General features: G+C 41.7%; 1 protein-coding gene across 1 annotated transcript in view; it reads left to right on the forward strand.

The window, feature by feature from the left end:
• The window catches only part of LOC124805486 (acetylcholinesterase-like), a 103,555-nt gene that overhangs the window by 69,561 nt on the left and 18,472 nt on the right, over window positions 1-15,522 (forward strand). The window contains exon 5 of the mRNA XM_047266050.1: window positions 12,680-12,812. Within this exon, the coding sequence (XP_047122006.1) occupies window positions 12,680-12,812 (133 nt within the window). The remainder of the gene's footprint in view (window positions 1-12,679; window positions 12,813-15,522) is intronic.

Here is a 15,522-nt window from a genome sequence, read left to right on the forward strand (position 1 = left end):
ACATTGTGGTGAACCACACCCACTATCATGAGGTATGAAGGTCCTGCTGTTCCTTAAATCTGTCATCCATATTCAAGACAGAGCTTCATGAAGGATTTATAAAATTGGAGTAGACGTGCTCTGTCTGTTTCCCATGAACTATGGCTGACGCATCTGCGAATTATTACAGACTTAAGGAATCGTCAGTTCCTTAAAGGTATAGCAGCCGCATTGGTCGCTTGTCAAAAGTGAGATGGTTCATCTTTTTCTTAAAAGTGAGTATTGCTACCCAATTACGATAGCTAGAGAACAACAACACGTTCCACACGATTTTGCGCCACTGACTAACCGATGTAAACAGCAGAAATAAGCAAGGGGAGGCGCTATTTAGGGACAAGTTATCTTCCTCATCATCGTCCAACCAGCTGTTCAGTATACGACACCCAGTCTGTGTCAGTCGGCGCTGTCGCTGTCTGCCATCACCGAGCCTCTAACGAGGAATCTCTGCCTGTCTGCCCTGACCAGACAGCCGACATTGCTCCAACCGCCCGCCCCTGCTCTTCATTGTCGGCTGTGGTCAAAGTCATCGCCATGCCGCTGTCCCTCTGTAATAGAGAAGATCCGTGATCTCAGCGTGGCCACATCCTGCTGTATGGGCTCTCCTCACACACCAAAGACACCCGTGCAGCGCTCGTCTCTCAGGCAGCGGTACGTCATGGTCCGCAATTACAACGGCGGAATACTACGAGGGAACACCAGACTGCGACAGAGATTAGGGTGCACTCAGAAGACTGCCAAAGCTGAATGGATTAATAACTGTTGTATGATCATTGTTCGTTTGAGTGCAGCTTTCCCACACGTCACACCTGTCTCCTAAAGTATCTACTGACCCCATCACACACCGTCTGCTGGATTGCGGAGTATGGATGTAGATATAGATGTAGACCCTACAACGCCCATAGGAGGACTCGAACCCATTCTGACAAGCAGGAACTGCTCATGTTTAACTTCGATTTTTCCCAGCTATCCCTGACCTGCTACACATTGGAGAGCTTATTGAATCGCCGTTTCGAGCAGGGTCAGGTTATCGAGTGTGGGGTTGTACCTCCTTAACCCGCAATGGGAGTGGCTGAGCGGTGACTTGGTTTCGATAACCCGCACTAGGTGCCAGTTGACAATATATAAATACTTCAGGGTCTTTCGTACACAGCGATAACTACCGGTGTTAATGCGACCCTTCCCCGATTTCAAAATCTGAAGTAGTTTCCTTGCACAAGTTAAAACATACTTCTGCCAGCCGATTTTCACTGGAAAGCTCATGATACAAGAGAAGAGCAACACTTCACTGAGTATAGAGAAGATACTCCAAAAACATAGTGTCTCTCAGCTTTCCCTTTCCCCATCAACCTCGAAGGGAAAAAGAGACAGGAAAAAAGCGCATCATTTAGAGCAAAAGCTCTCCCAGGCGCCGCCAGATGTCAAAATGGCATGTCTGAATGATGAGGAGAACTTCATGGAGTTAAATTCCTTGTCATCCTTGTCACAAGACCTAGATAGCTCCTCCATTCCTCCTCACCCCACTGTAATGGGACAAAGGCAAAGGTAAATAAAAACTGTGACGATAGAAGGCCATCCATTGAAATGTTAATGGATAGAAGGTCCATTTGGCTGAGTCTCCAAGAGACTCATTGTAAAAGTACAGATCCACCTGTACTCAGAGGTTATCACCTCCACAACAAAGATGAACTGATGGCGAATGATTAGGCGTACGTCAAAGACACATTCAATTCCTCGCTTATACAACGCTACGAGTCTGACTATCACGATAAAGGCCCACGTTACTGTCAGAGTGTGTCTTGTGTACCTGCCACCTCACAAGATCACTAATGTAGAGAAGCTGAAAGAGCTTATTGGTGAACTACCCCAACCCGCCCTCCTCTTATGAGATGTTACTACACACAGCGTACTATTGGGATCCAGCATCATACGCTCCACATAATCAAGAGTCTCACACACACTGAAAGCATCATGCTGGTGAACAAGGGTCGATCTTATTTCAGCACCACTGTAGGTTCGTCTACAGCAATACACCTCTCCTTCTGTTCACCTACCCTTACAGACACTGTGCAGTGGGAAGTGAATGATGACTTTTGTGGAAGTGACCACTACCTCTCCTGGATCTATCTGCCAAATGGAGCAGATCCAGAAATGAGGACGTCTAAATGGCTGCTGAGAGAGGCTAACTGGTTGGTTTACACACGGATAGCTGTTTTTGAGCAGTGTGAATGCGTCTAGGACTGGAAGAACAATATTGCAGCAGTGATTCACCAAGTCACTGATGTATCCACCTCCAAGTCATCAGGAACACGTAGAAGGCATCCTGTCTCTTGGTGGAATGACAAGTGTCGATCTACAATTGGGTACAGGAGGGTGATTACGCGAAGGTGCAATTGGTGCCGTATGGATAAGAATCTTACCTTCCCTGATGGAGGTGATGAAGGAGAGGAGTATAACTCGAGAGAGTGAGAAGAATTCTTGGCAAAACTTGAACCCCAATAGCAGATCCACGCCTGAAAGTAACGTACAGGAATCCATTAGGAGGACTTCCATGCTTACCTACCACCGCCAGTAGCACCTATATTAGGGCAGGGCTGTCTCCTAACTTTTGTGGGAGACATAACTCGGACACTAGCTCAATATTATGAAACACTAGTGGAAGAAGAACTGTTACGCAGCTTTAATCTGCCAACAAGTTTCATATCTCTCCGCTGCAGAGTGAAAAACTCATTCAGGAAACATCCCGCAGTCTGTGGCTAACCCATGTCTCCGCAATAACCTTTCTTCCAGGAGTGCTAGTTCTGCAAGTTTCGCAGGAGAGAAGTTTGGAAGATAGGAATAGAGGTACTGGCAAAAGTGAAGCCGTGATGACGGGGCGTGAGTAGTTGTTGGGTAGCTAAGATGGTAGAGCACTTGCCCGCGAAAGGCAATGATCCCGAGTTCGAGTCTCAGTCCAGCACACAGTTTTAATCTGCCAGGAAGTTTCATACAGCGCACACACCGCTGCAGAGTGGGGAGACCTCAGGTGTCAGTTTATTCCAATCTTCTGTAAGTTCTGCTCTCTCATCCCCCAGGCCATCTCCTTCTCTCTATTTATCTGCTCCTTACCCCCCTCTCCCTGGGCTCTCCAGCTCCTCTTGACCTGTCACTCTCCTCCCGCCCTCACAGTCCCTTTTGTGCAATCCAAATGTAGACTTCCCTTGATTTCCCTAAATCGCTCAAGGCAAATACCGGAATGACTCCGTTGACAGGGGCATAGCCAATTACATTCTCCATCCTTTCATAATCGGAGCTTGTACTCCATCTCTAATGACCGCGCTGCAAACTAGACATTAAACTCTTAACTCTTAATCTTCCTTCCTTCTTCCTGCTCGTTCTTCTATTCATCTCCTCTTCCCCCCATCTCTGTCCACCCTCTCCTCCCCTTCCTCTCTCAGTCCATCTCGTCATCTCCCTCTGTCACTCATCCACTCTCTTCTTTCCTCCTCCACCCTCTCACTGTCCATCTCCTCCTACTCCCTCCTCTCTCTCTTCTCAGTTATTTAAGGAATCGAACTCACCTGCTTGAAACAGCTTCAGACTTCCGATTACCTTACAAATGAGCTACTGGGGTAGTTTTTCACGCATTCATTGTTTATGACTTCATATCTACTGAACTAAGTTTCGTACAACGATGCAACTTTTCTTTTACTTTCATTGGTAAATGTGAATACTGTCTGCAAAATGTGTCACGAATAGAGTTTGTAGTAAAGAAGTAATAAATGAGAACATCCATGCTTCATGTGGCAGTTTTACAATATGAGCAGCGAAAATACAGCAATCGATAAACTTCTTTCCTTTCCTCAATTTGTGAAGGTTGTCAACGGCAAAAAAGTGTAAAGGTTTCAAATTATGTGTCTCTAGTGCTTTCTCAAATACTCCATGATTAAAGCATAAGTATGCCTGCGCCATGGGCTATACTGCTTTTTCACCTCTCCCCTTTTGACAGGTTGGTTGTTCTATTCTTCCCAGACAGTAAGCTATAGGTGAACAATGTTCAGCTGAAATCGGTCAAGTGTTTTAGGAAGAGATGTGAAGCATACATATAGATACACATAAAGGCGTACATCCATTTTTATAATTTGTATGGATATCAAAGTTTCCATATTTCACGTAAACAAAATAATAATGTGGCGTACCTCTTTCTTAATAGTTTGGAACATTATTGTTGTAAGATAGTAGCAATCCCAAAAGCCACAATGAAATTCGCGGTTCAAAATAGTAACGTTTGAAGCCTTGATTTATGTGGAAAGATTCTAATAGGAAAAAAGAGAAAGCTTTAGAAGGTATGAGGTCAACAGATCTCTACTCAGTCAATCAGCGAAACGCAGAATAAAGACATAGGATTTATTCTTAGTTTATCCAACGTGGTCCTCCATATGCACCTTCAACGTGTGAGCATACTGAGATGCAGTAAAATGTTGTAGCAGAAAGACACCCTATGTCGCTCTTTTTCAATAGACGAGAGCGCAACGTGGAATCGCTAAAGCTTCTCAGTCTTTCAGCCAAGATCGAAGTGTTTGAAAACAACGAAGTACTGTACAGGGACATGACTTCGTAAGAAAACTATAACGAAATTTAAAGCGATTAGCACATGATCAGTACCATGTGGAACGATTGGCAAACGACTCTAAACTTAAAGAAATTTTTAATATGATGTTAGCACATAGACAAAATAATCCAATATGATTTAACTTTGCGATCGCCGACTATTAACTAGAACGTTAAAACTTTCAAGTATCTAGGAGCTTTTGTGTGGAGAGATTTAAGGAGCAAACAAATTCAGCCGAGAGGAAGGTTCGTGAGAGACTCCCATTTGCTGAAATCATCTGAGGAAGTATGACTGAAGTACACAAGAGGTCGGTTATAGAACTGTCGTTCGATCATTTCTTCAGAAGCGGTCTATCCATGTAGCACCCTATGCACATGCTCTACTCCCCGCGCTGTCATGGCCCCCGCAGCCGCACTGCCCAGTTTATTGGGGAAAAGGTAACGGTTAGCAGTTCTGAATTGATGAGAGTACTGTTTAGGATTATATACGCACGAATATGCATTATCTGTAAAGCTACATGTCACTGACACAAATATATGTGTTTGATACCACTTGAGGAATAGAGTCATGGTAATTTGTTTTTATTAAACCACGTTTTGCTGCTACAAATTTGGACAAGAACTTAATTTGCATGCCCTGTTACACTCTGGTCTGCCATGCATCATTACGAATTTGCGCCATAATACTTTGTGACAAGGGACGTTTCGTTTTATTTATTGAAACCAAGAGGGCGGACTCCCTGTCATATGGTAATTTGCAGAGTGTTCACGACCAAAGATGATAGTCGTCAAAAAGTTTTATTATAGAAAGTGAGCAAAAACGGTGGTTTTCTGTAACACTTACGAGAGGACACTGTAAGTCATAAAAACAATGATGAATATTTGCAATTATTACAAAGTCTGTCGCATGAGTCACCATAATAATTTTCCGCTAATATAAATTGTCTCGAGAATGACGTGGAAAGTTGTTCGAAATATGGTTTTAAAAATTTAAACGTTAACTTGAAGGGATTCGGGACAGCGGTGGCAGAATATGGTATTGTATGAAAGAATGGAGGAACAAAATAATTCCTCTATGACAGCACTGAGAAGTGCAGAATCCAATATACTCATTTTCTTTAAAAAAAATTCTTCTTTAGATGTTTAGTCAAAACAGAATGACTACCTGTTAAAGCTACAGGTGGATGTACGAGTGTAGAAATTTATCTACGTATCAGTGCTCTAATTTTTCGTATTCTTCCTCTTTGTATAAAGTGGGTAATCGTCCGAAAAACCACGCTGAGGCCAACCACCAGAACCGACCCGGAATAATCTGGAGTCGAATCTGACTGTATTGATGTGTTACTGCATAGTTGCCTCATCGGGTTAACAGTTTTCTTATTGGGAAGCACCATAAAACTGAGGATGTTGTTCAGCCACATACTTGTCAGAAACAGTCTTTTTTCCTTTGCTTTGTCAATGAACCTGATAAATGTAAAATCTGTTGTATTGGCTAGTGTTTATATTATTGGTCTGGCAATGATTGAAAAATCAGCCGACGTGGCATATGTTGGTAATTAAATTACTGAACTTACGATCTAATAACTTACTGGAACGCAGCCAGATGATGTCTTCGACAACTGCCTAAATTTCGGTAGATGCATACCGTGTCATTTTCCAGGGGCCCTATTCTGTATCGTTCATACCGATCGGTGTTGTAGGTTATTCTCGGTAGTGACGTCGCTTTCGGTTCTTTACCGAAATATCCTATTTAGTAAGCTTTTGTGACCTCCCAACGATTTAATGCCAATTGTACCGAGAGGTTTTGGATTTCGGTGTGGCCCTGTCGATCAGTGAAGTGTGGTTTATGTACACCTATAATTTGTTATTTTAAACATAATTAGCAGTTTTAGCTTTGGATTTAGTGATTGTGTTACTAAAGAATCACCAGAGGACGCATCTGGTTGGAAAGTGAGTTCATAGAAGACTATTTTCGTTTGTTAGAAATATGGTTAGGTTAGGTTGTTACTGTGAATGATTACATCCAAAAATAAAACGTTTTCGGTCAATATTCTTTCAAAATAAATGTTATTTTTATGGAAATAAGAGTTTAAAGATCATTAAATATCAAGACATCGGCTCTGCTTACATATATTACATGAGTGTGAACTGACGTTACTGGTGACTTCGAGTACTTTTTCCCACATTGGTGTAGTTAGTAATTATCTAAACGTATTTACAACTTTCAAGTAACAATGGAAAGTAGTTATGTGAAGCCTGATATTGGAAACCTCCCAAACTATTACGCATTTCAGATTTACGCAACATCGTTTGGCAACAAAGTCAACCTACTTTCCTCTCTGCAATAGCAAAAGATTTGAGGAATGTGTAGCTGCTGTTTAGCGAGGCCAATTGGCTAGCGCGTGGGAGTGTTACGCGCAAGGACACTGGTTCGCCCACGGATGGGTGCAAAAAAAATTTTTTTCCTCTTCATATATGCAAAACGTTCTGAGACGTTGTTATTCGTGTTAAGTTAAGATTTTTCTGCAATATTCGTTATTACTTACAAGTCAGAGCGCACTTCCTCAGTAATGATTTTGTGATTACTGTGTGATCAAAAAACGAAATATGAAATTTCTGTGAGTGAAACAAACGATAGTGACCTTCATATTTTTCCTTGTCAGAAATAATTCACCATTTTTTCCGAATATATAGCGATTTCCGAGTATGCGGTTAGACAGAAATCTAAGAGCACAACTTAGATTGCTGGGAATGTAACTAGCAGCAGTCATCTTCATAATCTTGCTTGTCAGAAGTATTTATCTGCGATCGAACCCTCAACAACAGTAGACAGAGATGAAAGATCTCCGCCGTAATATTTTTAGACTGTAGCGCCGTATACGAAACATTTTCATTCATGAGATGCATGTTATAAACTTTGACGAACTGCAGGAGCTCTAGAAATGCGTTTTTCAATTTTGTTTTTAAGACCCAAATCGTTGACGTATCGTATAGGAAAGTGGGCTACTTAATCATCTGGATCTCTAGGAGCGAGTTATAATCACATTCTGTTTATATTCTTATTCTTTGAAACTCTCAGAATAAATTTTTCGGGTGTTTTTATTGCTGTATTAGTACAATGCGGTACTACATACTATTCCTAACTCATTTTCCGAAACGTAAAATCCAAAACACAATGTCAGTGTGAATGAGAATAAGATGAAAATGTGGCATTTACAAAATCTGCATAATACAATCAAATACGCTATTATGCATGCATGGAAACATGGAGTCAGGGGCCCGCATCTCGTGGTCGTGCGGTAGCGTTCTCGCTTCCCACGCCCGGGTTCCCGGGTTCGATTCCCGGCGGGGTCAGGGATTTTCTCTGCCTCGTGATGGCTGGGTGTTGTGTGCTGTCCTTAGGTTAGTTAGGTTTAAGTAGTTCTAAGTTCTAGGGGACTGATGACCTCAGATGTTAAGTCCCATAGTGCTCAGAGCCATTTTGCAGTCAGGGAAACTGTAAAAATTTCCATGCATTTCAGCTGAGAATCATGGAAATGAATATACTGCGCCTGATACTGTTAAGGAGGAGGCAACAGCGATGAAGGTGGGCACGTCAGCTCGATGGAATGCGGCGTCATGCGTTATGGCATCGTAAATGCAATTTTCGGTACTTGGAAGAATAGCGCGCCTGTGTCTTCTGCTAGCCGCTTTGTGTTTGTGGCGCTGTACGCGCTGCAGTGCGCATGCGCAGATCTGCGGCCGCTTGCTTTTGATTGGCTTGTGCGACGCAAACCGACAACATCGCTTTGGTTCTCTAGACCTGAACGGTATCGCTACCGAAATGCATACTGAATAATGCACGGGCTCAAATTCGAGTACTAGACCGTTCGGTGCTCTTGAGTACCGAAACGATCGGCACAATGGCGGAAAGGTAGAGAATAGGCACCCATGCATGATGCGGACCTGTCGAAATAACGCCGGTTGTCGAATACTTCACGCGGCTGCGTTCTCTTAACTATTTGAACATTTCGTACACTGGAAGAAACTTAAGTATGCTATTGAAACAATATTTTATTAGATGTTACTGCACATGTTACATGTAAGCAAAACAATATGCTTAAAAAATAGTGCACGTTGCTGAATAGTGTCTCACAATTCACCAGTATTACGAACCCCTTCGTCTGCGCCATGGCAGCCTCTTCATTCGTTTGAGCGTTGTGTCTGCTTTGATCACATCAGTTTGCACTACATAAGGCTGACCGACCTGTTAGATCAACTTTCAAGAGGTACAGAAAACTGTACGTTCCCCGTCACCGGATGTGTATGTACTATCTGCCAACATCACAAGTTTCGTTAGGTCAAATTACACTGGAGTGTCTTCACAGAATTTCCGTCACATACTATCACGCAGACTTTCCATAAGCCAGTCAGTTCGTACGAACAGCGATGTTTCTCAATAGGACAAACATGACCAGCATGTGGACAAATATTGCCAAGACAAGGTAAATTAACACTTCTTTTACCTTCTATATACTGTCTTCTTGCATTTTCGTTTACGGTATGCTAGTCGTTTCTACTTCACTTTCGATGAAACTCTCCAGATTTGTCTCACAGTCCAGTCCATGACACAGATTTCTCCAACCTGCCGTACCACACCTGTAACAATGTGTGCAAGTTTTTTCAGGTGAAATGAATTTTTCATTTATTATATTAACACTAGTCTGCAATTTAACACCGACGTGTTTTCGATAAAAGCGATACACTTTTCAAGCACTTTTACATTCTAAGTGTAGATATAGTGCAGGCCCTGCACATTCGCAGCAGATTACGTGCATTAATGACAACCATCCAAAGTTCACATTTAGGTGATACAAGATTCGCAGTAAGGCCTGTGCGGTATCTTATACGGTTTTGGGTTTCAGTAATATGTAATGACACCCTTTTTTCTCATTTTGTCACTGTTTCTTTACCATTATACTACTCTCATATTTCATGATAAAATAAAGCGTCAGCAATCAACATGTTACAAAATTACTTGTTCTATTCAGGACGCGACAGTTTTTGTGCACCTACATTTACCTGCAACGGGTACTTGACGTGTTTTCCTATGCACAGTGTATGACGCAAAACACGGAGTTTGCAAAGTGCACATAATTCCCATTACGTACTGCCAGATAATAACTTTGTAAACACAGGGTGAAAATTATTTTAACAAAAAAAACTCTGAGGTGTTATACGGAACACGAAAACCAATATTTTTCTCTAATGCCAAACTTTTCTGTGAGTGTTTTTTAAACCGGTGGAGGGAGTTTTCTCAGGATGAAAATTAATTAAGCTAACAAACTATAGGAGGTTACATGAAACAATAAAAACACTTTTTCTGATAGGTTATCCGTGACGAAAAAAGTAACACAAAGAAGTTTTAATTCTTTACTGCCAACAGACAACAACATTAAGTCAAATAATTACTTCAGTTACACTAGAAGTTTAAAATGCCTCTATTGACTTGTAAACAAAGTTTGCACCTGTGGGTCATGTACGGTCTAACTCGGTCAAAGGCTGCAGGAATGTCCTTAAATCATACTGCTATTATTACTATCCGGGAAACCTGATCTTCTTAGTCAACATGTCTTTTTTAAACATGGTTGCTCACCCCTCCTCACACAAAAAAGTCCAGAGCGGTCAAACCAGGGGATCGAGCAGGCCATAGTACAGGACCACCATTCCCAATCCACTTTTCTGGGAACTACTGGTTCAAAAATCGACTCACTGAACGACTGAAATGTGCCAGCGCCCCGCCATGCTCGAACCGTAAGGTCTTGTAGCGAGTGGCACTCCGTCCAGCAATTTTGGCAATTCTCTGGCGAAGAAATTCGAATAATGCCTGTTATTTAACGGCCTATGTGGGAGGTATGTCTCAGTTACACAGTCACCAACATCTGCCCACACATTCACGTAGAACGGCAACTGACGAGAGCAAGTAAATGTAGGTCGTGGATCAACCTCACCCAAACACGCGAACTGTGGATGTTGTAGAGCCTATCACTCTCGAATGCGGCTTCGTCAGCAAACAGCACAGAGGACGGAAGTGTAGGATGCGTTTGAATCTGCTCCAATAACTAATGTGGATATTGCGCTCCGAGTAGATGATCATCTGGTTCCGTTCACACGTTGTGAGTCAAATGGATGAAAATTGCTCATGAAGGATGTTCCTTAAATTCGTCTGATTCCTCTCCATTCTATGAGCAATTGCACGAATGCTGATAGCGATTACAACCTCTACAGTATTAAAAGATGCTCATAGGTAATTATGCTGATAAAGGAAAATGTTTGTTTCGGTGTCCCAAGTAACCTCTCACAGTTTGTCGGTTTAAATAATTTTCACCCACCATAGCATACTTTTAGGTTGTAATCAGTTTCCCTCTTTACAAATCGAAATCGTGCTCTAAATTAGTAAAAAACAAAACAAAACAGAAATTTCATAAGCATACATTATTCAATTCGTTTAACCTTATCAACTGTAGGTATCTCCATATTTCCATCTAGAAACCCAGATACGACGACGAACTTCTATTGGGACATTTCTCAGCTTCGTCAGTAAAACTCATTATGTTTACCACATTAATTAACTATCAACATGTGAGTATTACACTTACTCATCCAGTCCACCATGTTCAGGCCGACAGACTTCACAAGGCCCAACTTTCGAACTACGTCAGGCCGGTTTAATGCTTCCTTCTGCCTTTATAATTGTCGAATTTCACGAAATACTTAAGGCTACTGCTGATTATTATTGTTGTGTACATAGTTCCGCGTAGTCAGCGCGTACACAACTTTCCCACTATAGCGCGCCCCGCTAAGCACAACAGCGCAGGCGTAGCGCTCGTCCGTCTCTGCACTACGAGATGGTGCTGCCTTAGAGATGGACCAAATTCTGCTTCCGCCGATCCGCGTGTTAATATGTAACACAGCCAATGAGATTGCTGCTAACGTAGAACCTTTTCTCCTCATGGATCACACTCGCGTAATGATACCTGAATGCACGAGGTATTATAACGAGTGTACAGACCTCTGATTAGTCAGTCTGCATTAGTCTGCATTTGTCGGCATTAGTCTGCATTTGTCTGCACCAGTCTGTACCAATCTGCATTTGTCTGCACCAGTCTATACCAGTCTGTATTAGTCTGTACCAGTCTATAGTCAAGTTTCAGTCTGCACCTACGAAGATTATCATATTCTTGTACATAGCCATGAAGATAAATGTATAGACACTTTGTCAAGTATCAGATATGTGAGAATAATATTAACGTACCAAGACCAAAGGAACTTCAGATTGTCAGTTGTAAATAGCATCCAGAATCAGGCTACGTAATGTTTATGCTTGTCATTATTTTAATAAATGTGTGTGAAAAATAATCAAGTTCTGTTAAATTTGGTCACGGTCAATCTGCTACTCTAAGCGTGCAAGTGGCATTTCTATCGTCTGACCTAACGGCAGAAGATAAATACGCCATGATAAGACCACGAGACATATTGCTGAAACTGGCCTACTTCGTTAGAGCGACAAGTCAAATAATCTGATGGTGTGTGTACCGAAGGTCTTACAGTACACAAACCACAATTATAGTGAAGATTATCAATGCTAAGAGAGAATTTTATCCTGTTCATCTCTGAATGAAAGTTTTGAATCAGACATATAGTTTACATACAAATACTCTTCTCTGTCTCCCACTGCAGAACGTCCTCCGATTACACTTGTATCTTTTCCGCTACTATCCAACAACAGTTACCAGCCTTATCTGAAAACTGTGTTCAACGATCTCGTCGTCGACGGGACGTTCGATGTTACTCTCCCTTTCCTCCTTAACCTTAAATGTCAGAGCTATTAACACATTTATTGATAAGTTGCCCATTCACTAACTGATGCCGTTAATTCTTTTCTAATCTATTCCCACTTACTTTGTTGTCTTCTTCAGCCAGTCTACTGTTTCTCCCACAAGTTAATACTGCTTCCATCATATATAGATTTTATTCCTGCTTTTATTGTAAAAATGTCGTCTCTTCTTTTCAGGTGTAAGTCATGGCATGGAATTGGGGCTAATATTCTACCAGCCATATCGTAACCCTAATCTGAACAAGACATCTGACGAAGACATCACTAGGACAAACATGATCAACATGTGGACAAATTTTGCCAAGACAGGGTAAATTTACAATTCTTTTTCCTTCTATGTACTGACTGTCTTCTTGCATTTTGGTTTATTACAGGTTAGTCATTTTTACTTCGTATAATATACCGTATGTTTCCCGTGCATTATGCTTGTTTTTATGCGATTGTCGAGAAAAGCATTAGGCATTTTTACTTAGTATAACATACCGTATGTCTCCCGTACATAATGCTTGTTTTTGTGCGATTGTCGAGAAAAGCATTAGGCAGAAATGTCTGCAGAGGTGTAAACTGAAACCTTGGTAGCGCCGAAAAGCAACAGCACAAATCTTAATCGCCAAACGAGTCAAAGTAGTGGATGGTATTCCGTTTTCTTTCTTTTTTTTAACATATGCAACCCACTGAGTTCCATATACCCCATAATGTCTAAAGTGACAATACTACATTCTTTGGATTTCCACATTGCCTCACCCAATGCATCCTGCGTAAACACGCCTCGAAATCTCGGGATTTTAAGTTTTCTCAGAAGTGTAAGCAGATCTAAATTTCTAAACGATCTGTCCGTTAGTATCGCTATGGTCTCTTTTTCTGTTGCTGTTTATGCACAACCAAAGCACTTTCCTGCACCGTGTTAAATGAGTGGTGGCGCAAAAGTCAGTGGGCAGTTGGTTAAAAGACAACAAAAGTAACAGCAAGACGTAGTATGTGAGACAACCTGCTAAACCTGCAGGACAGGACAGGTAGTTTAACTATGGAAAGGGGCCAAAATAAGCGGGTGGCAGTTCCACTCGAACATACAGCTTTATTTATCTGACAAAACATTACAAGAGCCAAGAAATAAAAAAGAAGCAATAATTTTCAGAACTTAATAACCGGCTGAATACGCCACATAATCTCATGCCTTAAGGGCAAGACCACTTAAATTTAAAATTGGCTGAAAGCCAATAACTTAAAACTCAAACCAAAATCAGAAATTTAAAAGGCAGAAGGCCTTATCTTAAATTAGTTCTTTCAATTAGGCTGAAGGCCCAAACAGTCTTACACCTTAAGAGCAAAACAACACTGATTTTAAAAAGATCGGCTGAAGGCCCATCACTTAAGACTCAAACCAAAATAAATTTTTATAAGGCCAAAGGCCTTACCTTTAAACAGTTCTTTAATTAGGCTGAAGGCTCAAACAATCTGACACCTTAAGAGCAAAACAACTTTAATTCAAAATCGGCTGAAGGCCCATCACTTAAGACTCAACAAAATTAAATTTAAAAAAATCCAAAGGCCTTACTTAAAACAGTTTTTTAAAATAGGGTGAAGGCCCAGACAATCTTACGCCTTAAGGGCAAAACAACCTTAATTTAAAAATCGTCTAGGAGCCATACAAATACAAACAACATGAACAAATAAGAAAAGACAATACACCCAACGGCGCTCAGAAGTTTCCGAGGGTCGGCCTGAAATTCAAACACTAACGCTCTCTTAGGTGAGACAGTAGTCGGCCCAACCAATCCTGATCTGACGACAACCCAACGGACAGACAGTCAACGGACCCACCGACAAGATAACTTCCACTCCACCCGACCAGCACACATCAGGGAGTTCAATGAAACAATGTAGAAAGTATTGGCGCCCACAACCAATTATACATTGAGCTGTCAAACTACACACGTGCTGGACAGCGAAAACACGATGAGGAAAATACACAGCCTGAACTTACGTCAACGGCCAGGGCAGGTAACAGGAACGTTAACGGCCACAAGGCAGAAGATTCTGCTGGTTCACTTCAGTTTAAAATAACCAAGTGCAGTTAAACTCCACCGGAGGGTGGCTAAAATTTGCCAACTTGAAAACACATGTTGTTGCTTGCGAGAATGTCCCAACAGTCGACAACGAAATCCAAACGACACAATGTGAACAGTCGTGACTTGCTGGTAGATTAAGTCAAAACTCAACTTTCGTGTCCAGCATTGGTGAGGTACGTACCTCGTAGCAATGGGAACAGCACTACACACTCTGACCACACGCAGACGCCGCCAACGGCCCCGACCAAACTACGCGCCACGGAGATTTCCTCGTTGCTCCACGCCAGCCGACCAACTGGTCGCACACAACACAGCTGGAAACAATAAGCGCCAGGCCAAAGATATTACAAGGTGCGAATATCGATACACACTGCTGGTACCACTCGTGGAGAGAGAGGATAACAGCATAATCGCGATACCCGCGGGAGACTAAACACACGATAGCAACCAACATTTAATCCAATGCGTAACATGAGCCAGCCACTGCTCATACTGTAGGAAGTTTTAACCCGTTAAACTTTTATTGCCAAATTTTGATAACTATACAGTGTCAAGTTGGTATACAACGCAATGACAAACAAAACAAACACAATAATCAAAATAGTGAATTGTAGAAAGCGACATTTGTGAGACGTGTTTACAGCTGTACTTCTCCGAAATCTCACGATGTTAACAAAAGAAGACAGAATTTTTCGCGTTAAAAACATTTTATAAAAGTATTAACGAAAGGGGAAGACACTTAAGATCAAAACCTCCGTCTAGTCAAACATAGTACGACTTTCGAGATAGATTTGAAAAACATGTATTTGTTATCGATGCACCAAGATCTGGCCTCCCAATAACATTCACAATTGAAGAAAATGAATTTCAGGTATGTTTAGCTGTACCCCAAAGTGCACAAAAATCAACCAGTCTATTACCAACTGCGTTGGATTTGTCACCAAGGTCAGT

Source organism: Schistocerca piceifrons, chromosome 7, assembly GCF_021461385.2.
Source record: "Schistocerca piceifrons isolate TAMUIC-IGC-003096 chromosome 7, iqSchPice1.1, whole genome shotgun sequence".
In the NCBI taxonomy this organism is placed as follows: domain Eukaryota; kingdom Metazoa; phylum Arthropoda; class Insecta; order Orthoptera; family Acrididae; genus Schistocerca; species Schistocerca piceifrons.